General features: G+C 51.9%; 1 protein-coding gene and 2 long non-coding RNA genes across 28 annotated transcripts in view; 2 read left to right on the top strand and 1 right to left on the bottom strand.

Annotated features, from left to right (window-relative positions):
• The window catches only part of ZSCAN18 (zinc finger and SCAN domain containing 18), a 38,301-nt gene extending 12,294 nt beyond the window's left edge, over positions 1–26,007 (top strand). For 3 of the 26 annotated variants that reach the window (XM_077980118.1, XM_077980116.1, XM_077980117.1), the window contains exons 3-10: positions 2,212–2,326; positions 2,632–2,758; positions 19,236–19,751; positions 20,779–20,928; positions 22,217–22,305; positions 22,617–22,719; positions 23,352–23,444; positions 24,266–26,007. In XM_077980118.1, coding sequence (XP_077836244.1) covers positions 2,212–2,326; positions 2,632–2,758; positions 19,236–19,751; positions 20,779–20,928; positions 22,217–22,305; positions 22,617–22,719; positions 23,352–23,444; positions 24,266–25,191 — 2,119 coding nt within the window. In that variant the 3' untranslated portion in view covers positions 25,192–26,007. Of the gene's footprint in view, positions 1–2,211; positions 2,327–2,631; positions 2,759–10,395; positions 10,513–11,171; positions 11,213–12,176; positions 12,309–12,739; positions 13,130–19,235; positions 19,752–20,778; positions 20,929–22,216; positions 22,306–22,616; positions 22,720–23,351; positions 23,445–24,265 lie in introns of those variants that run through there. The other 23 variants (XM_077980130.1, XM_077980124.1, XM_077980123.1 and 20 more) reach the window with 15 other exon arrangements.
• LOC144337131 (uncharacterized) lies at positions 12,752–15,990 on the bottom strand. Its single transcript, XR_013409801.1, has 2 exons — positions 15,130–15,990; positions 12,752–14,163 (listed from the first exon to the last, which is right to left on the bottom strand). It is a non-coding gene; the product is annotated as an uncharacterized LOC144337131 (long non-coding RNA).
• LOC144337142 (uncharacterized) lies at positions 14,049–15,989 on the top strand. Its single transcript, XR_013409815.1, has 2 exons — positions 14,049–14,263; positions 14,739–15,989. It is a non-coding gene; the product is annotated as an uncharacterized LOC144337142 (long non-coding RNA).
• Positions 26,008–27,120: the final 1,113 nt, after the last annotated feature.

The following is a 27,120-nucleotide window of genomic DNA, read 5'->3' as shown; positions in this document are numbered from 1 at the left end:
ATCATAATATCTAAAGTGATATTTATTTGCTATCCTTCATCCATCTTCATATTCTCTTCCTACCATGCAAGTGTATAACTCAAAATCTGTATATACCTGGTTAATTTATTTTGGTAGGATGTGTGTGTGTGCACATATGATTTTGTAAAAGCTTTCTTTGGAAATACGATATACATGCTAAAAAAATACATAAACATAAAACTAAAAGTTTTCACAAAGTAAATATACTGTACACTTTCAGTAAATATACTTCCTCTTTCATATGCCTAAGAAATGTACCCATATTTTTGTGTACTCTTAGTTTATTCACTTTTGTAAATGTGTGGTATTTTACCATTCCCCAGTTGGTGACATTTGGGTAGTGTCTAGTCTCAGGCTATTATGAAGAAGGTTTCTATGAACATACATACACATTTCTCTTTGTTGTACACTTGCAAGTGGAATTGCTGTGTCACAGAATGGGCACAGCATCAGATATAGTAGATACCGGCCTGGCTGATGTTAATATTTACACACTACCATTCTAACTCTAGCAGCTTCTTCTCTAAGGATTCACAAATTTTCCCCTTTTCCTGTTCAGCCTGGGAAACAAAAGTCAAATGGAAGCATTAACTCGGGATGTTTTTGGGAAAGAACCATCCAATTTTGTGAACATGAAAAGGTTCTTCGGGGATGATTCATGTTTATCTGCATTAGGAGAAGTCTGGGAATGTGAGGACCAGGTAGAAATGCTCCATAGAAATCCAGAGGTGCATTTGAGGCAAACGGCATCCACGCACAAGGACCCAGAGCATCTGTGAGGGGCTGTGGTCACCGTGACCATTGTGGTCATCTGCTCAGTCCTAGCTGCATGTCAAAGAGGTCCTTGAACAACAGGTTTCTGTGAACATGATTCAAAGGTTAAATATATTAGTTACATACATAATTGTCAGAAAGGCTCTAAAGGTCAAATTCTTGAGGAAAATGATGACTGTAGAGCAGACATCAGCCAGGGTGGACAACCTAGGCACCTGGATGAAGATCTAACAAGGAGATGAGCCTTCAAAATGTAACGAAGGTGGTAACTCCTTCAGCCTTTCTGCGCACCTTAGTGAACATGTAATTGCCAGAGAAAGGAACAACACAAAGGAGAAGGACATGAGGTGGTGTTTGATAAGGACACATGTCCTTATGAACACAATGGCAGTATCTCTGAAAATGAATAAAATGACTGCAGTGAATGTAGACTATCTGTTAGAAATCTCATTTCATCAGTGACCAGAGGACTCATACTGAAGAGAGCCCTTATACCTGTAATGACTGCAGAAAATCCCTCTCTAAGAATTACAACCTGGCCGGGCGCGGTGGCTCACGCCTGTAATCCCAGCACTTTGGGAGGCCGAGGCGGGCGGATCACAAGGTCAGGAGATTGAGACCACGGTGAAACCCCGTCTCTACTAAAAATACAAAAAATTAGCCGGGCGCGGTTGTGGGCGCCTGTAGTCCCAGCTACTCGGGAGGCTGAGGCAGGAGAATGGCGTGAACCCGGGAGGTGGAGCTTGCAGTGAGCCGAGATCAGGCCACTGCACTCCAGCCTGGGCTGGGCGACAGAGCGAGACTCCGTCTCAAAAAAAAAAAAAAAAAAAAAAAAAAAGAATTACAACCTGATTGTACATAAAAAAATCACAGGAGGGAAATCCCATAAATGCAATCAGTGGGAAAGCCTTCAATGCTGGTCCGCCTTTACCAAGCATGAGAAGACCCACATAGGAGAGAAGCCCTGTGAAAGGAATCCCAGCTGTGGGAAGGCCTTCAGCTGCCACTCTTCCCTTGTTTTGCATCTCAGAAGTCATACTGGGGAAAAACTATTCAAATGTAATGAATGTGAAAAATCCTTTTCTGATGTCTCCCACCTTATTGTCCATCTGAGAATTCACACGTGAGGAGATCCCTGTGTATGCACTGGTTGGAGAAAGGCCTTCACTGATCACACATAACTTATTAAACATGGGAGGATTCACATTGGAAAGAAACCCTCTATGTGTATGGAGTGTGGAAAATTCTCCAACCACAGCGGTCACCTCTTTTGCATCCAAAAAATCATTCTGGAAAGAAATCTCGTGAGTTAAACAATGTGAAAAAACTTTCATCGGGATTATGTACCTCATAAGGCACAAGAGGATTCATACTGGTGAGAAGGTCTGTGGCTGTAACCAGTGTCAAACTTTTCAGGAACATCATGGGCCTCATCTGGCACCGGAGGACTCATACTGGTGAGATCCCCTACAAGTGTAATCAGTGTGGCAAAGCCTTCAGGGACAGCTCCTGTCTGACCAAGTACAGGAAGGTACGTGCTCAGGCAACCTTGTACCAGTGTGTCTAGTGTGGGAAAGTTCCCAAGTATCTGTGCTCTTGCTGGACACCAGAGTTGACACACTGGACTGACACCTATGGGGATTCAGTGAGCATGTGTGGCAGTGACTGATCTGATTCTCTTTACTTACGTGTTGTCAGAGACTTCATGTTGAAGAGTTTATGTTGTTTGAAAATAACGAATCTGTTTTTCCCTGTATAAATGGAAGAACAAAGCCTGGATGACAGCACGTGTTTACAGCATGGTGCACTCAATATTTTATTTTATTTATTTTTAAGATGGAGTTTCACCCTTGTCACCCAGACTGCAGTGCAATGGTGCGATCTCAGCTCCCTGCAGCCTCTGCCTCCTGGGTTCAAGTGATTCTCCTGCCTCAGACTCCTGAGCAAGTAGCTGGGATTACAGGTACCCACCATCACACTAATTTTTTTGTATTTTTTTAAGTAGAGACACAGTTTCACCATGTTGGTCAGGCTGGTCTTGAACTCCTGACCTGAAGTGATCTGCCCACCTTGACCTCCCAAAGTGATGGGATTACAGGTATGAGCCACTGTGCCCGGCCTGTACTGAATATTTTAAACCCGCTGTTGAGACTTCCTCAGAATAAAGATTCCTTTCTTTTTTTGTAGGGGGACGGAATCTCACTCTGTCACCCTAGCTGGAGTGCAGTGGCACAATCTTGGCTCACTGCAAGCTCCGCCTCCCAGGTTCATGCCATTCTCCTGCCTCAGCCTCCTGAGTAGCTGCAACTACAGGCGCCCGCCACCACACCCGGCTAATTTTTTTGTGTTTTTAGTAGAGACGGGGTTTCACCGTGTTAGCCAGGATGGTCGCGATCTCCTGACCTCATGATCCACTAATTTTGACTTTTCAGTCTTATTATTTAAGAACAGATGTCTTGGCCAGGCACGGTGGCTCACGACTGTAATCCCAGCACCTTGGGAGGCCAAGGTGGGCAGATCACGAGGTCAGGAGTTCAAGACCAGCCTGACCAACATGCTGAAACTCCATCTCTACTAAAAATACAAAAAAAATCAGCTGGGCATGATGGCGCCCACCTGTAATCCCAGCTACTCAGGAGGCTGAGGCAGGAGAATTGCCTGAACCCGGGAGGCAGAGGTTGCAGTGAGCAGAGATCAAGCCACTGCACTCCAGCCTGGGCGACAGAGGGAGACTCTGTCTCAAAAAAAAAAAAAAAAAGTCTTTTGAGACATGATCTCTTTCTGTTGCCCAGGTTGGAGTGCAGTGCTGCAACCATGGCTTGCTGCAGCCTCGACCTGTAGGCCCCAGATGTCCTCTCACCTCAACCTCCTACATAGCTGGAGCTACCAGCATGCACCACCTCGCCTGGCTAATTTTTTTTATGTTTTGTAGAGTCAGCGTCTCACCATGTTGCTCAAGTTGGTCTTAAACTCCTGGGCTGAAGTGATCCTCTTGCCTCATCCTCACAAAGTGCTGGTATTACAGGTGTGAGCCATTGTGCCTGGCCTAGAATGTTCTTAATGGCATCTAGCATAGTGAATCATTTCCAGAAGGTTTTTAATTTACTTTCCCTGGATCCATCCAAGGAATCACTACTATCTGTGGCAGCTATAGCCTTACGAAATACATACTTTTTTTTTGATAAGGAGTCTCACTCTGTTGCCCCGGCTAGAGTGCAGTGGTGTGATCTCAGCTCACTGCAACCTCTGCCACCTGGGTTCAAGCGATTTTCATGCCTCAGCCTCCTGAGTAGCTGGGATTACAGGCACTCGTCACCACGCCTGGCTAATTTTTTTGTATTTTTAGTAGAGATGGGGTTTCGCCATGTTGACCAAGCTGTTCTCGAACTCCTGACCTCTGTCTCCCAAAGTGCTGGTATTACAGGCGTGAGCCACCACACCCGGCCCAGACTTTTTTTTTTTTTGAGAGAGTCTCGCTGTGTCGCCCATGCTTGAGTGCAGTGGCACTATCTCAGCTCACAGCAACCTTCATCTCGCCTCCCAGGTTGAAGCAATTCTCCTGCCTCAGTCTCCTGAGTAGCTGGGACTACAGGCATCCGCCACCATGCCCAGCTAATTTTTGTATTTTTAGTATAGGCGGGGTTTCACCATGTTGGCTAAGCCGGTCTCGAACTCCTGACCTCAGGTGATCCACCCGCCTGCCTCCCAAAGTGTTGGGATTACAGGTATGAGCCACCGCGCCTGGCTGGCCCAGACTTTTCTTCTGCATCTTCCTCGCCTCTCTCAGCCTTCACAGAAATGAAGAGTCAGGACCTTGCTCTGGATTAGGCTTTGGCTTAAGAGAATGTTAGCTCTCTTTGGGTAGTTTGATTTCCTATCCAGACCATTAAAGCTCTCTCCCTATTGGCAACAAGGCTGTTTCAGTTTCTTGTCATTCATATATTCACTGGAGTCACGCTTTTCATTTCCCTCAAGTTTTTCTCTTGCCATCATGATTTGGCTGTTTGGCACAAGAGGGCTAAGTTTGGGCCTTTCATTTGACACACCTTCCTCACTAAGTTTAATCATTTCTAGCTTTTGATTTGAAGTTAGAGGTTTGGCTCTTCCTTTCACTTGAACACTTAGTGGCCATTGTAGGGTTATTAACTGGCCTAATTTCAATATTGTTTTGTCTCAGGGAATAGGGAGGCCTGAGGAAAGAGAAAGAGACAGAGCGTGTGTATGAGTGAGCAATAGCACGTTGGTAGAGGAGTCAGGACACACAATTATCTGCTAAGTTCATTGTCTTATATACGTGTGGTTCCTTTCACTCCAGGACAATTACAATAGTTACAACAAAAATTACCACAGATCACCATAACAGATAATAATAATGCAATAGTTTGAAGTATTTTGAGAATTACCAAAATGTGACACAGAGACACAAAGAGAGCATATGCTGTTTGATAAATGGTGACAATAGACTTAATTGACACAGGTTGCCACAAACCTTCAACTTGTAAAAAATGCAGCATCTGCATAGGATAATTAAGCAAAGTGCAAGAAAATAAGGTAAGGCCTATACCTGGAAGTTAGTCCTGACACAGAACCCTAAAGACTTACTGTATTTCCTTTATTCTGTGATGCATATCTTGCCATATTTTAACATCTGAAATCAAATCAGGTTAATCAATGACGTGGTTTAATTGGCAGCCTTTTTTTTTTTTTTTTTTTTTTAAGAGTCTCACTGTGTCATCCAGGCTGGAGTACAGTGGTGCAATCTTGGCTCACTGTAGCCTCCGCCTGCCAGGTTCAAGCAATTCTGCCGCCTCAGCCTCTCAAGTAGCTGAGATGAGAGGTGCACGCCACCACACCCAGCTAATTAAGGTATTTTATTAGAGACGGGGTTTTGCCAGGCTGGTCTTGAACTCCTGACCTCAGGCCACCTCGGTCTCCCAAAGTGCTGGGATTACAGGTGTGAGGCACCGTGCCTCAGGCAGCCTTTTATTGGCACATAAAATGTACATGTTACCATCTGTTGTCTGGGAATCAATGAAATAAGAGTAATATCAGAAAGAAGAATTGAATGATTAGTGAGATTAGTCCATTTGAGGAGAAATAGAACTCTCAAGGAAAAAATCTGTTGCTGAGATGACAATATTGACATATATGATACAGTACAAAATGGCGAGTCTGTGTGCCATTGTAGTCCCTCCTACCTTGCTGAATAATCATTGTTATCCCCCTTCTTTCTTACAGCCTGTGTCAGCCATGATTGTTATTTTCTTGCAAGATTTTTAAAGTTCATAATGTGGAGGGAAGCCAAACAGCACAGAAGAGTATATGTTGTTTTGTTTTTTTTTGAGACGGAGTCTCACTCTGTTGCCCAGGCTGGAGTGCAGTGCGCGATCTCGGCTCACTGCAAGCTCCGCCTCCCGGGTTCAAGCCATTCTCCTGCCTCAGCCTCCCGAGTAGCTGGGACTACAGGCGCCCGCCACCAGGCCCGGCTAATTTTTTTGTATTTTTTTTTTAGTAGAGACGGGGGTTTCACCTTGTTAGCCAGGATGGTCTCGATCTCCTGACCTTGTGATCCACCCGCCTTGGCCTCCCAAATTGCTGGGATTACAGGTGTGAACCACGCCAGCTGAGTATCTTTTTTTCTTTTTTTTTTTTTTTGAGACGGAGTCTCGCTCTGTCATCCAGGCTGGAGTGCAGTGGCCAGATCTCAGCTCACTGCAAGCTCCGCCTCCCGGGTTTACGCCATTCTCCTGCCTCAGCCTCCCGAGTAGCTGGGACTACAGGCTCCCGCCACCATGCCTGGCTATTTTTTTTGTATTTTTTAGTAGAGACGGGGTTTCACTGTGTTAGCCAGGATGGTCTCGATCTCCTGACCTCATGATCCGCCCATCTCGGCCTCCCAAAGTGCTGGGATTTCAGGCTTGAGCCACCGCTCTTTTTTTCTTTTTTAGATGGAGTTTTGCTCTTTTGCCCAGGCTGGAGTGCAGTGGCCGGATCTCAGCTCACTGCAAGCTCCGCCTTCCAGTTTCCAGCGATTCTCCTGCCTCAGCCTCCCAAGTAGCTGGAATTACAGGCGCCTGCCACCATGCCTGTTAAATAAGCTGCCTAAACAGGGAAAAGTCACCATCCTTATGGAGCTTCTACTGTAGCTTTTAAACTGAAATACCATTTGGTCACTATCTATGTGTATGCATGTGTGCATTTTGAGCCTTTTATTTATAAAAGAAAACATAATATGCCTGGTAGCTAATAGGTGCTCATTTAAGTGTGTGATCTCTGGCTGCTCAGAAGGCCTATATAGGAAACTCAACCCTAATTAAAGAAAAAAAGTATGTGAAATGACATGAACACATTGGTGCAGGGCCGTGCAGCCTGGTTAGGAGTGAGACTCCCTCTCAAAAAACAAGAGAGAAAAAAAAAGGCCGGGCGCGGTGGCTCACACCTGTAGTCCTAGCACTTTGGGAGGCCGACGTGGGCGAATCACCTGAGATCAGGAGTTTCAGACCAGCCTGGCCGACATGGTGAAACCCCGTCTCTACTAAAAATGCAAAAATTAGCTGGGTGTGGCAGCGCATGCCTGTAATCCCAGCTATTAAGGAGACTGAGGCAGGAGAATTGCTTGAATTCAGGAGGCAGAGTTTGCAATGAGCTGAAATTGCATCACTGCACTCCAACCTTGGCAACAGAGCAAGACTCTGTCTCAAAGAAAAAAAAAAAAAAGAAAAAGAAAAAAAAAAGTGTTTATGGGAAAGCACAAGACTCAGAATAGCTAAAATAATTTTGAAACACAAAAAAAGTGGGAGGAATAACTGCACCTGATGTTGTTACTCTGTAGCCATGGTAACCCAGTGTGGTGTTGGCTGACACATAGATCAGTGGAACAGAATCGAGAACCCAGAAATAGACCAACAAAGATATTCCTGATTTTTTAAGGAGCAAAAGCTATTCAATGCAGGAAAGATAGCCTTTTCCAGATGGTGCAAGAGCAGTTGGCCGTCTGTGGTGTAATAAAACCTACATTTGATCTTTTTTCTTTTTTAGATGGAGTTTTGCTCTTTTGCCCAGGCTGGAGTGCAGTGGCGTGATCTCAGCTCACTGCAACCTCTGCCTTCCAGGTTCCAGCGATTCTCCTGCCTCAGCCTCCTGAGTAGCTGGAATTACAGGCTCCCGCAACCATGCCTGACTAATTTTTGTATTTTTAGTAGAGACAGGGTTTAACCATGTTGGCCAGGCTGGTCTTGAACTCCTGACCTCGTGATCTGCCCGCCGGCCTCCCAGAGTGCTGGGATTACAGGCGTGAGCCACTGCACCTGGCCTTTACATTTGATCTGTATCCCTGGTTCCTGGCACAGAGCTGAAAGCCTTGGAATTTTGTGAGTAATAGGAATAGGGTTTGTAATTCATAAGGAGCCCCTTTCGACCACACCTGAGTTTATGCTAATGAGGTGACTCCAGTGGGACCCATAGGTATCTTCAGGATGGGGATAGTCACCTTAAGGGTGTGGACCCTCTGCCCCACGATGGAGAGAGCTGGGTTGGTGAACACATCCGAGTGCTGGGAGGCTGGCTCACCCAGAGGGCGCATGGACGCACTGCACTTTCAGTGCCCCCACCCAGACCTTACCTATGCATCTCTTCCATTTGGCAGTTCTTGAGTTATATCCATTAAAATAAACTGGGAAGACTGGCCATGGGGGCTCATGCCTGTAATCCCAGCACTTTGGAAGGCCAAGGTGGGAGGCTTGTTTGAGCCCAGGAGTCTGAGATCAGCCTTAGCAATATAGTGAGACCCCATCTCTTAAAAAAAAAATTACCTAGGCATGGTAGCGCACACCTGTAGTTCCAGCTACTTAGCAGGCTGAGGTGAGGATCACTTGAGCCTGGAACGTCAAGGCTGCAGTGATTCATGATGGCACCACTGCACTCTAGCCTCAGTGACAGAGTGAGACCTTGTCTCAACAACAAAAGCTTTCAAAACTGAACAATTTTTTTTTTTTAATTAGAAAACAGGCAAAAGATATGAACAGATACTTTAATGAAGAGGGTATACAAATGCCAAAAAAATCATGAGAGTGTGCTCAACCTTGTTAGCAATTAAAGGAAATGCAAATTGAAACCACAGTGATCCATCAGTACACACCTATCAGAATGGCCAAAATAAAAAATAGCAAAACACAAATGCTGATAAAAATGTGAAGTGGATTCGCACATTCATTGGGGATGGGAGTGTAAAATGGTCCAGCTACTCTGGACGAGAGTATGGCAGCTTCTTACAACACTCATAAGCACGTGTTCACTTTGTGACCTAGCAATTGCACTCTTGGGCTTTTATCTCAGAAAAGTGAAAACCTACGTTCACAGAAAAATCTGTACACGAATGTTCATAACAGCATTATTTTTAATAGCAAAATACTGAAAACGATCCTAATATCTTTCAGTGGGAGAATGTTTAAACTGCCGTATACCATAGAATACTACTTATCAATAAAATGGAATGAACGTTGATACATACTGCTTCAGTGCATCTCAGAGGAATTACGTTCAGTGAAAAAGCTAATCTGAAGAGCCCACATACTGTGTGATCCCACTTATATGACACTGTGAAGGCAAAAATGTAGCAGCGGACTACTTAGATTGGCTATTTCCTGGGGGTGTGGGTGGGGAGAGAGTGACTACCAGGAGGCAGCAGGAGGATTTTGGGGCAGTGGAGCTATTCTTTGTCCCGAGTTTGTTGGTGGATATGAGTTAAAATTCATAGAACTGAATACCAAAATGTATGGTGTATGTAAATTTAAAATAAAATATATAAACTGTTCAGATACACATTTTAAAAATCAGTTCAAAAACGACCAAAATGGCATCTTCATAAGCGCCTCTATCTGGAAAACTGAAATAGGAAGCAGCTCCTGGCCCTGTCCTGCCTTCCAGGGTGGCTACATTTATATAGGACTTTGCCAAAGCCCTCTCCCCGGCTGCAGCTCACGTTTCCCTCATTTCAGCAGCTCCTGAAATCCTGGGGTGGGTAATCTTTGAGTTCTATCCACTCCCTGAAACTGCAGAACCCATTTTAGCGCATCAGTGTCTCTGGGTCTCCACCTCTTGTCTCCCCAGTACTGGGTCTGCCAGTCCCTGTCTCTGCATCTCTGTCCAGATCTAAGCCTCGAGTGCTCCTCTTCTCTGGGTCTCTCTTTTCCTGAGCCTGAGCTGGTCTGTCCCTTTCCGTGTCCGTCTCTGTACATCTCTGTTTCTGGGACCCCGGAGCGTCTTGGTCTGCCCCCGAGCGTCTGTGGGTCTTCATGCTTCTCTCCCTCCCGGTCTGCGCGTCTTTTTGTCTCTGTTTCTCTGTTTCTCACCGTCTTTGTTTCTCGGGTCTCTGGTTGTCAGGGGCCTATTATTTACCCGCTTGTTTACCACGTTGCCATGGTGCCCAAAATGACGCAGGCGCCGGGGTGGGCGGGACCCCGGGGAGACCACGCTCGCGTCTGATTGGCCGCGAGCTCTGTCACGGCTCCCTTGCTCGCCCCCCTTCGCCTCACTGTCTCGCGGCACTGTGGGAATCGTAGTCCGCGGTGAGGCCCAGTGCGCAGGCGCAGTTTGCCGGCCGCCATCGCGCACTGGGGCTCCGGGCGGCTGGGACCGGCCTGGGGTAGCTGCGCAGCAGGTGGGTCGGTCCCGGGGCCACAGCGCGGGGGTCAGGGAACGACCCCGTCGGGGCAGACGGTGAGGACGCCTCTGGGGGCAGCGTTGGAGGAAGGGGCCAGGGTGTTCCCGGGGTTGGGGTGCGAGCCCCCGCTGTGCGTCCAGCAGGCCGAGGATCTGGCAGCCCTCGCGTGGAGTGCGCGGCAGGGGCCGGGTCCCCTCGCGGGTGGGGCTGAGATCGGGATCGGTGAGGGGCCCTGCAGTCAGGTAGGGAGCTAGTGCAACCCCCACCCAGTGTAGGCTCTGGGAGGGGAGGGGCTTAGGGGACCCTGTGGGTGGGAGACTAGGAAGGGGCGGCTCCTGATGGGAGAGAGATGGGGGAAGGGGAGGCTCCTGATGGGGAGAAAGAGGGGAGGGAGAAGCTGCTGAGGGGGAAGAAAGCGGGGAGGGGAAGGCTCTTGAGGGGGGATAAAAGGGGGACTGGGAGGCTTCTGAGTGGGGAAGAGGAGGGAGGGGGAGGCTCCTGAAGGGAAGAGGAGGGGAGGAAGTGGGGGCTGAGGGTGTGAGGGTGTCCCTGTTGGGGGAAGCTGGGCAGGCTGTGGCCCCAGGGGCTGGAGCAGGGAAGGGGTGGAGGGCGCGGGGACCAAAGGGGAGCCTAGGATGGGCATTGTCTCTGTCGCCCCCACCCTTGGGATATCTTGCCTCTCCTCAGTGACCTGGGGGTGGTTTCTGTTTGAGTTAGGTGTCTGCGCCCACCTCGGAGACCCCTCTCGTGGAAGAGGCAAGAGTGGGGTTACTGGCTTCAGGCCTGACTCGGGGGGTTGGGGTGGGGGCCTGACTCACCCTCCCATCACTCCTTCCCCATCTCCTTTCTCTCACCTTCCCCGGTTCCTCCTTCCTTTTCCCAGTCCCCCACCCCCTTCCATACTGTCCGGCTTTCCCTGCTCCTGCTCTTTCCTCTCCTTTCTCCTCTCTCCCTGCTTCCTTCCCTCCCCGCTTCCCTCATTTTTGTCTGCCCTCCTTCCACTTTCGCATATATGCACCTGTGTCCTTGCTGATTCCTGGGGGAGGCTGAGTGGCACAGTCACTTGGTTCCATGTCACCTCCTCGGTTCCATGTCACCTCTTCCATCCCATCGTGTCCTGCAGATGGTTTCCTGCCCTGGAGTCACAGCAGGGCCACGTGTCGAATCGAGTTACTGTTTTCTCTGCATGATGCTTGAATCTGTGACTTCCTGGGTATTTCTGGCCTTGGGCTTTTGGGGATCCTAGGCCAGTTGCCAGGACCTCTCTCTGGTTCTGTGTGTCCTGGTGAGTGGATCAGGGACCACAAAAGGCAGCTGAGATGTGAACGACGACCCCCACTCCATGTTTTTTCATTCTTTTGAAAGCACCTTTACCCCCTTTTATAATGAGTAAGTGATCTGTGGATGAAGCCAGGGCAGACCCTGGGAATATCCGGCGACCCATCGAGAACCATGCCCCATGCATTGAGCTTCCCTGGCTGATCCTCAGGCCTGTGGCTGTGGGGTGGTTTGCTAGACCCTGCCGATGAGTGGGGTGGGATGGAGAGCTGTGACAAATATTCCTCAGGTGGCCAGGGCTGGGCCCACGGAGGGCCAGACCAGGCTTGAGCTCTGCTCAGCCTGGGATGAAGGGGATTTGCCACAGGACTCTGGAGACCCACCAGGCTTGGGGCCCCTCAGCTCAGCCACCCCTCACCCACCATGGCTCCCTCTGCCTCAGCTTCTGTATTCCAGGCCTCCGGGTGCGGCAAAGCCTACAGGACTGGCTCAAGACTTGTGCAGACTGGCCGGGCGCAGTGGTTTGCCCCTGTAATCCCAGCACTTTGGGAGGCTGAGGCGGGCGGATCACGAGGTCAGGAGATAGAGGCCATCCTGTCTAACACAGTGAAACCCCATCTCTACTAAAAATACAAAAAAATTAGCCGGCCGTGGTGGTGGGACCTGTGGGTCCACCTACTCAGGAGGCTGAGGCAGGAGAATGGGGTGAACCCAGAGGCAGAGCTTGCAGTGAGTCGAGATCGAACCACTGCACTCCAGCCAGGGTGACAGAGCAAGACAAAAAAAAAAAAAAAAAACCAACTTGTGCAGACTGCTTCATTTGCTGAGGCTGGGGGGCTGGGCTCCAGGAAAATCCTATCTGAGGCAAATCCTGGACGGTCCCAAGATTTGGGGGATGGAGGTTTGCCCAGTGACCAAGCCAGACCCCAGAAAGGTGTGGCCTCTTTCCAGCAGGCTGTGGCAGGAAAGGGTCCCAGTGGTGTCTCTTTTTTGTTTGTTTTTGAGACACGGGCTCATTCTGTCGCCCAGGCTGGAGTGCCCTGGCCAATCATATCACTACAGCCTCCAACTCCTGGGCTCAAGCAATCCTCCTGCCTAAGACTCCCCAGGCTGTGGGATTATAGATGTTGGCTGCCGCACCTGCCCTGGTGAGATCTCTAAGAGGAGAGTCCTTCTGACAGTGTGACCAGGGATGGGGCTGAAGGAGGCAAGAAGACACAAGGCCAGAGATTTCTGGAGGCTCCTCAGATGGCCTCATCCTCCTGGCTGTGAGCATCAGGGTCCCAGTAGGAAGGGAGATGAACATGGAGAGGCTGTTTTCACAGGACGCAGCAGCTTCCTTGCAGCTGGGCATTTTAGGAGACCCCTGGTTCCATGGAAGCCTCTGCTTTGCAGGTGAATGGAGGGAGGGGAGGCAGAGGTGGCTTCCCAGAGAGGCTCACGGGGGAAGGGCACAGAGGAGAGGAGCTCCCGTGCTTGCCCCCAGCGGCTGATGTGTGTCCCCCACTGTCTTGGCCAGTGACCCAGCCAGAGGGTGTCCCATCCTCCCCACCTCATCCCACCCCTGCCAATGGCCAAGGACCCTTGCTCATTCTACCTAGACCCTGATGCCTCCACCATGCTCAGAGCTGGGAAGCTGGAGCAGGAGGAGAGGGGCTGGGGGGAGCTGGCTGGGACCTGCCCACTGTGGAGGCCATGAGGGCTAGAGGGGAGGGCTGGCAGGAAGCCTCTTAAAGGGTGGGCTTATGGGCCTGGAGGGGGGAATGACGAGTGGCAGCATCACTTTGCAGGTGGGGTCCCAGCCTTAGTGCTTGCCTGCCTCATGCCTCTGTTTCCCCACCTGTACCTTGGGGCTGCTGCTGGTTCCTACCCCTCTGGGATTGTGAGGTCCTGATGAGGGAAGGTTCTGTGCACACACATTATGGAGCTCACAATTTGTTTTGTGGAGACAGGTTCTCTGCAAGGTGAATGTGCCTCTGGCGTCCTAAGAAAGCCAAAATCACATGCCCGCAGGACCACACCTCTGTCCATACACCAAGTAGAGCTCTGTGCCTCCATTGCCGGGGGGTAGAGCTGGCATCACGCTTCCCATCAGGAGAGGCTCCAGAACAGGGGTTAGCATACCCACCTGCAGGCCAGCAGTGACCTGTTTTCTTTGTATTTATTAGAGACAGGGTCTTGCTGTGTTGCTCACACTGGAGTATAGTGGCACAAACTATGGCTTACTGCAGCCTCCAACTCCTGGGATTAAGGGGTCCTCCCACTTTAGCCTCCCACACAGCTGGGACCACAGGTGTGAGCCATCACGCCTGGCTAGTTTTTTTTTTTTTTTTGCGACAGGGTCTCACTCTGTCACCCAGGCTGCAGTGCAGTGTTGTGATCACAGCTCACTGCAGCCTTCACCTCCTGAGTTCAGGTAATCCTCCAGCCTCAGTCTCCAGAGTAGCCGGGACCACAGGCATGCACCACCGTGCCCAGCTAATTTTTCTGTTTGTTGTAGAAACGAGGTGTTGGCATGTTGCCCAGGCTGTTCTCGAGCTCCTGGGCTCAAGCTATCCACCCCCTTGGCCTCCCAAAGTACTGGAATTACAGGTGTGAGCCACCACCTCTGGCCACCTGTTTTTGTAAATGAGGGTGTGTAAGAACATGCCAAACCTGTGGGTACACACAGGGCTCTGGCTGCTTACTTGCCACAAGGGAGAGTTGAGTAGTTGAAACTGAGACTGTCTGGCCCTTTATATCTGCTACTCTCTGTTCTTGGAAGATGAATAAGAGGATGTATTTTTCTTTTTTTTTTTCTTTGGGATGGTGTCTCGCTTTGTCGCCCAGGCTGGAGTGCAGTGGCGCAGTCTCGGCTCACTGCAAGCTCCACCTCCCGGGTTCACGCCATTCTCCTGCTTCAGCCTCCCAAGTAGCTGGGACTACAGGCGCCTGCCACCATGCCTGGCTAATTTTTTTTTCTTTTGTATTTGTAATAGAGATAGGATTTAACTGTGTTAGCCAGGATGGTCTCGATCTCCTGACCTCGTGATCTGCCTGCCTCAGCCTCCCAAAAGAGAGGATGTATTTCTAATCCCAAGGGAAAGAAACCGTTTTTAAGTGGGTTTCTGAACTCAGAAGTCCAATTTAAAAAATGGTTGAAGGCTGGGTGCAGTGGCTCATGCCTGTAAACCTGGCACTTTGGGAGGCCGAGGCGGGTGGATCACTTGAGGTCAGCAGTTAGAGACCAACCTGGCCAACATGGTGAAACCCCATCTGTACTAAAAATACAAAAATTAGCTGGGCGTGGTGGCGAGTGCCTCTAACCCCCGTGACTCAGGAGGCTGAGGGAGGAGAATTGCTTGAACCCAGGAGGTAGAGGTTGCGATGAGCTGACTGTGCCGCAGCGCTCCAGCCTGGGCAACAGGGCGAGACTCTGTCTCCAAAAATAAAAGAGAGCTCGTTAGATAGTAAGAAACATTAGAGGATTACCTGTGACCAAAAGACAGCATGGAGTGAAAAGACAAGCCACAGATGGGGACAGTGGCAAGATGGAGCCAGACAGGGAACTCGTTAACTAGTTCATAGAGCTGTAAAGAAAAAGTCACGGGAAAGTGGGCAGTTTACCCACCTCAGAGATTAAATCATGAGAAAGCGCTCAGTCACAGAGCAGGCAGGTGCTCGGGTCTGAGGGTCCTCTGGCAGGGGGTGGAGTGTGTGAGGAGAGGGCACCCCGGCGGGGGCTGCCGTAAGTAGGTTGTCCCCCGTGCCCTAGCTATCCTGCTTCTCCATATGTCCTTTAAATAGATCAGAAAGGACCCCACAGAGATGGACATGAGGGTCCACAACAGCCAAAAACAAATGAGGCCCTGGCAGCATACCCCTCAGCAGAACTGCACTGTTTGTGCAATCCACACACACTGAGCCAGCTCTGCCCAGGCCCAGGGACCTGCCTGTGAAGAACCCTTGCTCTCCTGGGTACACATTCCAGGCGGGGAGGCGGTCAGTAGGGAGGTAAAAGGCGGAGGCAGTGAGCAGTGAGCAGGTGTCGGGTGGGGGCGTGCAAGGAGTGCAGAGGAAAGGTCTCCCGAAGGGGCCAGTTGAGAGCTCAGACCTATGAAGTAACAAAAGGGTGGGGCTGGGTGCGGTGGCTCACGTCTGTAATCCCATCACTTTGGGAGGCCCAGGCAGGCATATCCCTTGAGTCCAGAAGTTACAGACCAGCCTGAGCAACATAGTGAGATCCCTGTCTCTACAAAAAAAAAAAAATTAAAAATCAGCCAGGTGTGGGTAATGTGCACCTTTAGTCCCAGCTACTCGGGAGGCTGCGGTGGGGGGACTGCTTGAGCTCAGGAGGTTGAGGCTGCAGTAAGCTATGATCATACCACTGCACTCCACCCTGTGTTTAAAAAAAAAAAGCGGGGGGGCCGGGCGTGGTGGCTCACGCCTGTAATCCCAGCACTTTGGGAGGCCAAGACGGGTGGATCATGAGGTCAGGAGATCGAGACCATCCTGGCTAACACGGTGAAACCCCGTCTCTACTAAAAAATACAAACAAAAAAAAAATTAGCCAGGCGTGGTGGTGGGCGCCTGTAGTCCTAGCTACTCGGGAGGTTGAGGCAGGAGAATGTCATGAACCCGGGAGGTGGAGCTTGCAGTGAACCGAGATCGCGCCACTGCGCTCCAGCCTGGGCGACAGAAAAGGCAGAGGTGTCGTGGTGGTGGTGGTGAAAAGGTAGAGGTATCGTGGTGGTGGTGGTGAAAAGGCAGAGGTATCGTGGCGGTGGTGGTGATGGCATGTCATGGGTCTGTTTTGCTTGAGTTAAGTGGAAGCTTGTGTAGAATGTCTTCCAACAGCACTTAGAGTTCTGCAGTTCCCTTTAAACTCTGCTAGCCACAGAGAGAGAGGTTGACAGTTGTTTCTCTGCAAACTTCTGGTTTTTTCTTTTTTCTTTTTTTTGACAGAGTCTTGCTCTGTCACCCAGGCTGGAGTGCAGTGACACGATCTCAGCTCACTATAGCCTCCACCTCCCAGGTTCAAGAGATCCTCCTGCCTCAGGCCTCCTGAGAAGCTGGAATTACAGGTGCCCACCACCACACCTGGCTAATTTTTTTTTATTTTTAGTAGAGAGGGAGTTTTACCATGTTGACCAGGCTGGTCTTGAACTCCTGACCTCAGGTGATCTGCCTGCCTTGGCCTCCCAAAGTGCCGGGATTACAGGCATGAGCCACTGTGCCCAGCCTTGTTTCTTTGTTTTGTTTAGTTTTTTAAACAGCTTATTAATTTATATACCATGAAGTTTACCTATTTAAAGTGGACAGTTCATTGGTTTTTAATATACAGTACTCACCGTTGAGCATTTTCACCCCTCAAAGAAGAAATCCTGTACCCATTAGCAGTCCCTCCTCATTTCCCCAAATCCCAGCCCCTGGCAACAGCTGGTCTACATTTTATCCCTATAGATTTGCCTGGTCTAGATGTTTCATTTCTGTGGAATCACACACCCCGTCCCACCCCACAGCGGCGAGGTCTTTGCGCCCCATATCCTGTTGGAGCAGAACCTGACAACCTGAGAAGGGCTCACAGCACCTGGCCTGGTGCGGTTTACTCTGGTTTTCCCTGTAAAACTGGGCTTCCTGCAGCTGTGGGAAGTCCCCTCCCAGCTGGCTCTGTGGACCTTCAGACCCAGGCGGGTCCTGGGAGAAGCTGGACAGCTGCAGTTCACACCCTTGTGTGTCCGTAGCCAGTGACATGAGAGCCTGAGGCCGACGGGAGGCCTGGGCAGCTCTGACCTGCTGGGTTCTGTTTAGTGAGCTCATTGTTGGTGCACAATTAAAATCAAGGGAGCTCATCCTGAATACTGGCTCCACTTGAATGATGGGGCCGCCCTGTATGCGGGGATTCAGCTGAGGTTGGGGCACGGGTTGGCAGGACCTAAACTCTCCCAGTCATTGTGGTCTCCCCCACCCGCCACCCCCGTTGTCACTGCTCCTGGGTACTTCCTGCCCCTCCTGCCTGGTTCTGTGGATGCTTTGGTAGAGGCCTACATTCTGCACCATTTCTAGAAACGGGGGTTCAGTGGCCTCCAGAGGGGGCCCCCCACTCCCTACACTTTTTTCTAAATAATTTCATTTCAGATTTGTGGTGGTTTTAACTGCAGGAACAGTCTTGACACAGCTCCTTCATGTTATTAGAAATTGACATCCCCCTAATCTTTTTTTTTTTTTTTTTTTTTGAGACAGAGTCTCACGGTCGCCCAGGCTGGAGTGCAGTGGCACAATCTCTGCTCAATGCAACCTCTGCCTCAGGGTTCAAGCAGTTCTCCTGCCTCAGCCTCCCAAGTAGCTGGGAATACAGGTGCCCACCACCATGCCCAGCTCATTTTTGTATTTTTAGTAGAGATGGGGTTTCGCCAGGTTGGTCAGGCTGGTCTCAAACTCCTGACCTCAAGTGATCCACCTGCCTCGGCCTCCCAAAGTGCTGGGATTACAGGTGTGAGCCACTGCACCTGGCCCACATAATATATCTTTTAAATGTAAACAGACCTTGCATTTCTGGTATAAACACAAATCTAGAATGAAGCATAAAGCATGCATGGTTAGGATGGGTTTACTAATATTTTAAGGTTTTTTTTTTTTTTTTGAGATGGAGCTTCGCTCTTGTTGCCCAGGCTGGAGTGGAATGGCACGATCTCGGCTCACTGCAGCCTCCGCCTCCCGGGTTCAAGCAATTCTCCTGCCTCAGCCTCCCAAGTACCTGGGATTAGAGGCGTGCGCCACCACGCCCAACTAATTTTGTATTTTTAGTACAGATGGGGTTTTTCCATGTTGGTCAGGCTGGTCTTGAACTTCTGACCTCAGGTTGTTCACCTGTCTCGGCCTTCCAGAGTGCTGGGATTATGGGCATGAGCCACTGCGCCCGGCCTATTTCAAGGTTTTTACATGTAGGTTTACATAGAGATTGTCAAGTAATTTTTCATTTTCATCCTATTCATGACTGATTTTTTAAAAATTGTGGTAATGATGCTGGGTGCAGTGGCTCACACCTGTAATTCCAGCACTTTGGGAGGCTGAGGCGGGTGGATCATTTGAGGTCAGGAGTTTGAGACCAGCCTGGCCAACATGGTGACACCCCATCTCTACTAAAAATACAAAAAGTAGCTGGATGTGGTAGTACATGCTTGTAATTCCAGCTACTGGGGAGACTGAGGCAGGAGAATCGCTTGAACCCAGGAGGTGGAGGTTGCATTGAGCCGAGATTGTACCACTGCACTCCAGCTTGGGTGACAGAGGGAGACTCAGTCTCAAAGAAAAAAATTCTGGTAATGCACAGAATGAGTTACCCTCCACTTAGATGCTACTTTTTATCTACACAAGTACAACACTGAGGTTCTGATGCCTAACAAGCAGGTTTCTTGGAAATCTGCATGAACTCTGGGTATGGTGTCTTTGTTCTCTGGCAGCTGGGGTGGCTGTGCCCTGGCCTTATGCAAGGCCATTGTCTTGTCCGTGTCCTCTGCAGGTCTGTGGGTTCTGGCACCATCTGAGCCCCCTGGCAATCCCTGGCACCTCTGCTTTGGAGCCACCTTGTCCCCGGTTAGACAGTGTCGCATTTTCCAGTGCCGTTTTGGAAAGATGCTGCCTTTGGAGAAGGCGTTTGCCTCCCCCAGGAGCTCCCCAACCCCCCTGGATCTGCCCACGCCAGGGTCAGCAGCCGGAGCCCAGCAGGAAGAACCCGAGACCATCCCTGAGAGGACCCCTGCTGACCTGGAGTTCTCCCGCCTGCGTTTCCGAGAATTTGTCTACCAGGAGGCTGCCGGGCCCCACCAGACCCTGGCCCGCCTGCATGAGCTGTGCCGCCAGTGGCTGATGCCTGAGGCGCGCTCCAAGGAGCAGATGCTGGAGCTGCTGGTGCTGGAGCAGTTCCTGGGCATTCTGCCTGATAAGGTCCGGCCCTGGGTGGTGGCACAGTACCCTGAGAGCTGCAAGAAGGCAGCCTCCCTGGTGGAGGGCCTCGCTGATGTCCTGGACGAGCCAGGTGGGCTGCCCCAGAGGAGAAGCATGGCTCAGAGGAGATGGGGAGGGGGTCCTGGAAGGCCCTAGTGCCAGCTATGGCTTGCCTGAGATAATTAAGTTTCCCAAGCTGGTGAGGCAGCTCCTTGGTTCTCAGGGGCCAGGACAGTTGCTTGGGCTCCTGCCTTCACATCTGCCTTCTGGATGTAAGGGAGCCAGAAGAATGAGGGAAAGGGACCAGCCTCTTTTTTTTTTTTTTTTTTTTTTTTTTTTTTTTTTTTTTGAGACGGAGTCTCGCTCTGTCTCCCAGGCTGGAGTGCAGTGGCCGGATCTCAGCTCACTGCAAGCTCCGCCTCCCGGGTTCCCGCCATTCTCCTGCCTCAGCCTCCCGAGTAGCTGGGACTACAGGCGCCCGCCACCTCGCCCGGCTAGTTTTTTGTATTTTTTTAGTAGAGACGGGGTTTCACCGTGTTTGCCAGGATGGTCTCGATCTCCCGACCTCGTGATCCGCCCGTCTCGGCCTCCCAAAGTGCTGGGATTACAGGCTTGAGCCACCGCGCCCGGCCAGCCTCTTTTTTTTTTTTTTTTGAGGCAGAGTCTTGCTCTGTCACCAGGCTGGAGTGCAGTGGCGCAATCTCAGCTCACTGCAACCTCTACCTCCTGGGTTCAAAGCAATTCTCCTGCCTCAGCCTCTCAAGTAGCTGGGATTACAGGTGCCCACCACGATGCCCAGCTAATGTTTGTATTTTTAGTAAAGATGGGGTTTCACCATGTTGGCCAGGATGGTATCGATCTCCTGACCTTGTGATCTGCCCACCTCGGCCTCCCAAAGTGCTGGGATTACAGTTGTGAGCCACTGCACCCATCCCAGCCTCTTAACAGTAAGTATTCTGGGTGCTTTGCAGGCCGGAGGTCTCCTGGTCCAAGGATGAGGGTGCAGGATGGGTCGTGATGAGGCCCTGGAACCTGCAGGTCCCTGTGGTTTAACTGTGTGATTGTTGTTGGCGCGTGTCCTGACCTCTTGGGGTCACAGGTACCTCCATTGTTGACAGGGATGCTGCTGGGCTCCCCTGCGGGCTCATCCTCAATTCTTAGTGATGGAGTGTACGAGAGGCACATGGACCCTCTGCTGCTACCAGGCGAGTTCGAGAGCCCCAGCCAGGCCCGCGGAGCTGGGGAGATCCCAGCACCTTCTGAGACACGTGAGTGCCCAGCCAGCCTGGCAGCCTCTGCTGGGCCTTAGGTGGTGGGCAGAGGCCTGTGGTTGGGAGAGGGCAGGAGAGCAGCCAGGGAGTCAGGGGCCCCATGGTCCACGCTATCATTGGGACATCCTCCTGTAGTTCCTCTGAATGTTAGACATTGTTTATTAAATTAGTCTTCAGAGATTATGCAGATAATCCATACTTGCCACAAATAGTGAAAAAGCATCAATACATAAAGAAAAGAATCTCCCAACCCCCCACCATGCACCCTCTGAAAATAAAGGGTCTCAAGTGTCCTGATGCAAGTCCCTCATGTCTCCCTGCACATCACACATGCACATTCAGGGCCTGGGGTCGGGCTCCCTGTGTATGGTGTGCTGTGTCTGAGTGCTTGCTGTTCAGATGGGGTGGGTCCTCCAGGCTGTGGTTGGGTCTGGTTCTTTAGTTGCCCAGCATCACGTGCTTAGCCCATCTCCATCTTAGAGGTGGACTCTCTGCCCCTTGGAGTGAAGCTGCCATGACACCTCCTGACTTGTGTGCCCCATATGTGAGGCTCTGGGCACTGTGGGTGGGCTCCTCAGGACCGCTGGGCAAATGGTGTGTGAGTTCAACATTTCACATAAAATAGAAACTTCCATGTGGTTTTCCAGAAGTTTTGTGGCTGTTCATTACCAGCATGGGAGGCGACCACTGGCCTGGATACAGCCCAGCACTATGTGGTGTTGCTTTTTAGGATTTCCACGAAGGCCAGGCACGGTGCCTCATGCCTGTAATCGCAGCACTTTGGGAGGGCAAGGCAGGCAGATCACTTGAGCCCAGGCATTCGAGACCAGCCTGGGCAACATAGGGAGACCCCATCTCTACAAAAAATACAAAAATTAGCCGGGTGTGCACTTGTAGTCCCACCTACTTGGGAGGCTAAGGTGCGAGGATCGCTTGAGTCCAGGAGGTGGAGGTTGCAGTGAGCCAAGATCGTGCCACTGCACTCCAGCCTGGGTGACAGAGCAAGACCCTGTCTTTAAAAAACAAACAAACCAAAAAAAAAAAAAAAAAAAAGATTTCCACGAATCTACTGGACTTGAATGGGCATCTCTGGGGCCACCCAAGCCCTGTGGCCACCGCCCTGCTTTGTAAATCAGGGACAGATGTAGTGTCCATTGAGCCTTGGGTGCTGCTGTCATATAAGCACACTGGGGCCTGTGTGGGAGGCAGTGGGGACTCCTTGACCCTTGGGGGAACCTAGCCACAGGGAGCTCGTTACCTCAGCTCTGCCTCCCCCTCTCCCCAGCCTGGCTTTCTCCAGACTCCCTGTTTCTGGAACAGAGGAGGGTCAGAGAAGCAAGGACCGAAGAGGCCAGCCCTGCCAACACCGAGCAGGTGGGTGGGCATGAGTCCCAGGGTGAGGGGCTTGGCCTCAGCTTAGAGGCATTCCCCTCCCCATCACCAGTGCTCAGCAGAGGGCTGTGGCCCCAAATGTCCACAGCGCGGAGGCCCAGAACCCAACCTGGTGGGAGCGTGAGGGTGGAATCTTTGTGGTGTGAAGGGGGCTGCCTCCTGCAGTGCACCTGGGTTGGAGCCCCTGACCGGGGCTGACTCCTAGCCGGCTCCTGTGGCTGTGGGGCTGCGGCGGGTCCTCCCTTCTCTAGGGCAGGTGGAAGGTCTCAGCCACGGCTGTACGGCTATTTCAGAAGCTGAAGTCCTTTCCAGAGGAGCCTCAGCACATGGAGGAGTGGGGCCACCTGGACCCTGCCGAGGAGAACCTGAAGAGCTACCGGAAGCTGCTCCTGTGGGGTGAGACTCACCTGCCTCGGGCTCACACCTCACTCCCCAACCCCTCCCGCAGGGGTTGGTGCAGGAAACTGTGACCCCAGGGGCTTTGGCTGGGACACTGTAATGTCTTACATGGATTTGAACTTGAACGTGTTTGAGCTTGAATTTATTTGCCAAAGCTCCAACCCTTTCTGATCTAAACATCTGAGTTCTGCCCAGGCCCTGCCTGTAGGACTGAAGTCTTGGAATTTGGAAAGGCCTCCTGGCCCCAAATTGCCACCCTCCTTGCCCAGAGACAGGGCCTCACCTGCATGGCCTGGTCAAGGGTCTCCTCTTTTGTAGACATTCTTGCCCCAGAAACCCTCCTTTTAGGGAGGTCCCCCCACTCAGACTCCTGAGCATTTTTTGTCTTAATGTCTTTAACTTTGCTTTCCCTGAGTTCTGCCTCCGCCTGCCCTGTCGCCCTTCCAGCGTTTCCTTCTTCTTTGCTCCACTGTCCAGGGGCCTGACAGGGAGGTGGCCTTGGTGGGGATCCCAGTGCAGAGAAGAGGAAGTGGGCTGCAGCCTGCCGTGGCTGGTCCACAATACACGACACCCATCAGCTACTCTGTGTTGATGCCTCTTTTATTTCTTTGGTTTTTATTCCCACTCAGGGTATCAGCTTTCCCAGCCTGACGCTGCCTCCAGGCTGGACACTGAGGAACTCCAGCTGGTGGAAAGAGATTCACAAGGAAGCGGCCTCCCAGGTGAGGTTGGGTTGAATTGGTGTTAGGACCCGGTGGGGTTTGCTTTTTCTTCAGAGGCTGAGGGGTCCCCTCCCAGTGCCGTCAGCTCCAGCAAAGACCTCAGCATCGACTGCTTCACCATTTTCCCACCACCATGTCGGAGTGAGGCAGGAATCCAGTTACATCCATGGTCTCTTGCTGCATGACAGATCACTCCAAGAGTTGGTCAGTGGAAAGGCAGTGGTGTTAGTTACCAGGATCTGTGTATGGGTCCCAGGGGGTGGCCGTTCTGCCGCATTGGAGGTTCTGTGCCAGCACACCAACGAGAACACCTACAGGCGGACTTGGGGTGGTGGGCCCCGGGTGCCTGTCGCTAGGGAGCTTGTCGCTGGGGGTTTGGCCGTAGCTATTGACACCGCTCTCTTCGCTGGCAGCTGGGCCCCTCCCTCCAGGAGGGTGCGCTCTGAGCAGGCTCTGCTTGCATCGTGCATCTCGTGGCCAAGCTAGTGGAGGGGTGGAGACCTCCAAAGCCGCGGTTTCCAGAGCCCGGGCTCAGTGGGGCTGTCCTTCCTGTCCTGTCGGTGGCCTCCATTGTTGGAGGCCGCCAGGTCCCACATATGCAGCAGCAGGCGTGGGGCGCGTGCTGTAGGGCAGCCTGGGAGGGGGGGCGCGTGCTGTAGGGCAGCCTGGGAGGGACAGCGCTGCTTCCAAACAGCCGTGAGCCCCGCGGGAATCCAGAGCCCGGAGCCCTGTGTCCTGTTCCGGCAACTGAGGCTCGGCTGGGTCCTCCGCTCCCTGGCCCTGGGCGGGGCGCTCACGCTAGGGCTCTGACCTTGTTCCAGAAGGCGGGAGGCAGCAGGAGACCGCTGGGTGCGCCTGCGAAGAGGCCGCCCCCGCGCGGGTGGTGCCTGAGCTGCCTGCGGAGGCGCCCCCAGGGGACGCCCCTGCCGATCCCCCGTCGGGCACCACTGAGGAGGAGGAAGAGCAGCCTGGGAAGGCCCCGGACCCGCAGGACCCGCAGGACCCGCAGGACCCCCAGGACCCCCAGGACCCCCAGGACCCCCAGGACGCGGAGTCTGGCTCTGCCTCCGACTCGCAGAGGCGGCGCATCATCAAGCAGCCTGCCCCGGACACGGACACGGGCGCGGCGAGGCTGGGAACCAAGAGGCCGCACCCTGAGGATGGCGATGAGCAGAGCCTCGAGGGCGTCTCCGGCGACGGGCAGAGCCTCGAGGGCGTCTCCGGCGACGGGCAGAGCCTCGAGGGCGTCTCCGGCGACGGGCAGAGCCTCGAGGGCGTCTCCGGGGACGGGCAGAGCCTCGAGGGCGTCTCCGGCGACGGGCAGAGCCTCGAGGGTGTCTCCGGTGATGGGCAGAGCCTCGAGGGTGTCTCTGGCGCCGGCCACAGCGCAGGGCTCGCGGCCGGGCAGGGCCCCGGGGCTGACGAGCTGGGCTTGTCCCGCGGGAAGCCCTACGCCTGCGGCGAGTGCGGGGAGGCCTTCGCGTGGCTTTCGCACCTCATGGAGCACCACAGCAGCCATGGCGGCCGGAAGCGCTACGCCTGTCAAGGCTGCTGGAAGACCTTCCACTTCAGCCTGGCCCTAGCCGAGCACCAGAAGACCCACGAGAAGGAGAAAGGCTACGCGCTGGGGATCGCCCGGGGCCCCCAACCGTCCACCCGCGAAGCCCAGGCAGGGGCTGGGGCGGGCGGGCCCCCGGAGAGCGTGGAGGGCGAGGCTCTCCCCGCACCCCCAGAGGCGCAGAGGTGAGCCCCTGTGCTGTCCCGGAGGGGCCGCCCTGCCGGCCGTGAATCCCAGACGAAGCATCGGGCCCTTCCACGCCCCTGGTGGCGGCTTCCTGTGGTGTCTGTGGACGTCATCTGCCTGTGCCCCGAATCCGCCCCTGAGGCTAAGCGCTCCCAACGAGAAGGGTCCACGGGAAGCCCTCACCTCTGTAAACACACCCTGGGCCAGCGCTCACATCCGAGGGGAGCCGCCGGATGTGGAAGAAGACTCCGCTTTCCTGCAGCCATTTAGTGCCGCCCCACGCTAGGTTATTTGACATTGTGCAGTGTAGAGTTGCCTTAAAGTGCGTGATCTGCCAGTGCTTTCTTCAAGTCGCCCTTGCCCCGATTCCTCCTGTTTGCGCTCCCCAGGGTTGCTCAAGTGGAAATTTTGTCAATTGTTTAGCCTTTTCGTACTTGCGTGATGTCAACTTCACTTCTAATCTGCAAAAGCAGAAGTTGTTTCCTAGTTTACCTCACGTGTCTTTACCTGTATGGAGTAGCTCGCAGAGATCACAGAAATGCTTGCAGCGTAAGGCAGGGTTTTCAGACCGTGGGTCCCAGCCCATTAGTTAAAATGGGAAATCAATTAGCAAGTGGCCACCAGCATTACACAGCAATGAATCAGAATAAAGTAGGCCAGAATGCATCATGTAGTAAAGGCAAATACTGTTTTGTGAAACTTTTCACCCATACATCTAAATGTGAGAACTGGTTGCAATGTAAGAGATGTATTTCTTGCTGGGAAGTTGTGATCAAAATAAGTTGAAAACGCCAATAAAGATCTGTCTGTCTGAGCAAAGAAGACTAAACTCCTTGGGTTACATAAGATGATCTTTTGATTGATTGCATTTATTCTCAGATTACAGCATTATTCCCATTGCCTGCGCATAAACTTAATTGCTCCCTGCTCATAAACTTAACTGCTCCCTGTAGATACAGAAACTGGTGCCTCTTTTTCTGTCACTGTGTTTGAGCAGGCAGTCTGTTGTAATGACCCCCAAATCACAGAGGCTTAACATAATATTTATTCATGGGCTGAGCGTGGTGGCTCACACCTGTAATCCCAGCACTTTGGGAGGCCGAGGCAGGTGGATCATGAGGTCAGGAGTTTGAGACCAGCCTGGCCAACATGGTGAAACCCCGTCTCTACTCAAAATACAAAAAATTAGCCAGGCATGGTGGTGCATGCCTGTAATCCCAGCTGCTCGGGAGGCTGAGGCAGGAGAATCACTTGAACCTGGGAGGCAGAGGCTGCAGTAAGCTGAGATCGTGCCACTGCACTCTAGCCTAGGTGACAGTGTGAGACACTCTCAGAAAAAAAAAAAAAAAAAAAAAAAAATTTGCTCACAGTTGATTGTCCTGTGTTGGTGTTGCTTTGCTTATGTATTGGTTTGCACTCTGCTCCATACAGTGATTGAAGGATCCAGACCCCATCCCTGTTGTAGCTCCACTCTTCACTGTACTCTTGGAGCATGTGGGGAAGCCCACACCTGTTCACCTGGGAGATGACACACATCACTTCTACTCACATATCCTTGGAGAGAAATGATTCCAGAGAAATGGCCAGACAGAAATGGCCCCAGTCACTTGGAAGGGCCTGGGAACTGTCACCTGGAGTGTCTGTCTCTGCAACAGTTACTAAGTTTAGTTTCCTCTTAGCCTATCCATCCTAACTAAACTCCAAGCTGAGTGTGGCTCTGGTAAGAAAAAGGCTAAAATGGGCCGGGCATGGTGGCTAACACCTCTAATCCCAGCACTTTGAGAGGCGGAGGCGGGTGGATCACCTGAGGTCAGGAGTTCAAAAGCAGCCTGGCCAACATGGTGAAACTCCGTCTCTACTAAAAATATAAAAAATGAGCTGGGCATGGTGGCAGGCACCTGTAATCCCAGCTACTCAGGAGGCTGAGGCAGG

Source organism: Macaca mulatta, chromosome 19, assembly GCF_049350105.2.
Source record: "Macaca mulatta isolate MMU2019108-1 chromosome 19, T2T-MMU8v2.0, whole genome shotgun sequence".
Classification (NCBI taxonomy): Eukaryota; Metazoa; Chordata; class Mammalia; order Primates; family Cercopithecidae; genus Macaca; species Macaca mulatta.
Note: the sequence above shows the minus strand (reverse complement) of the source record. Positions and strands in the feature narration are given on the sequence as shown.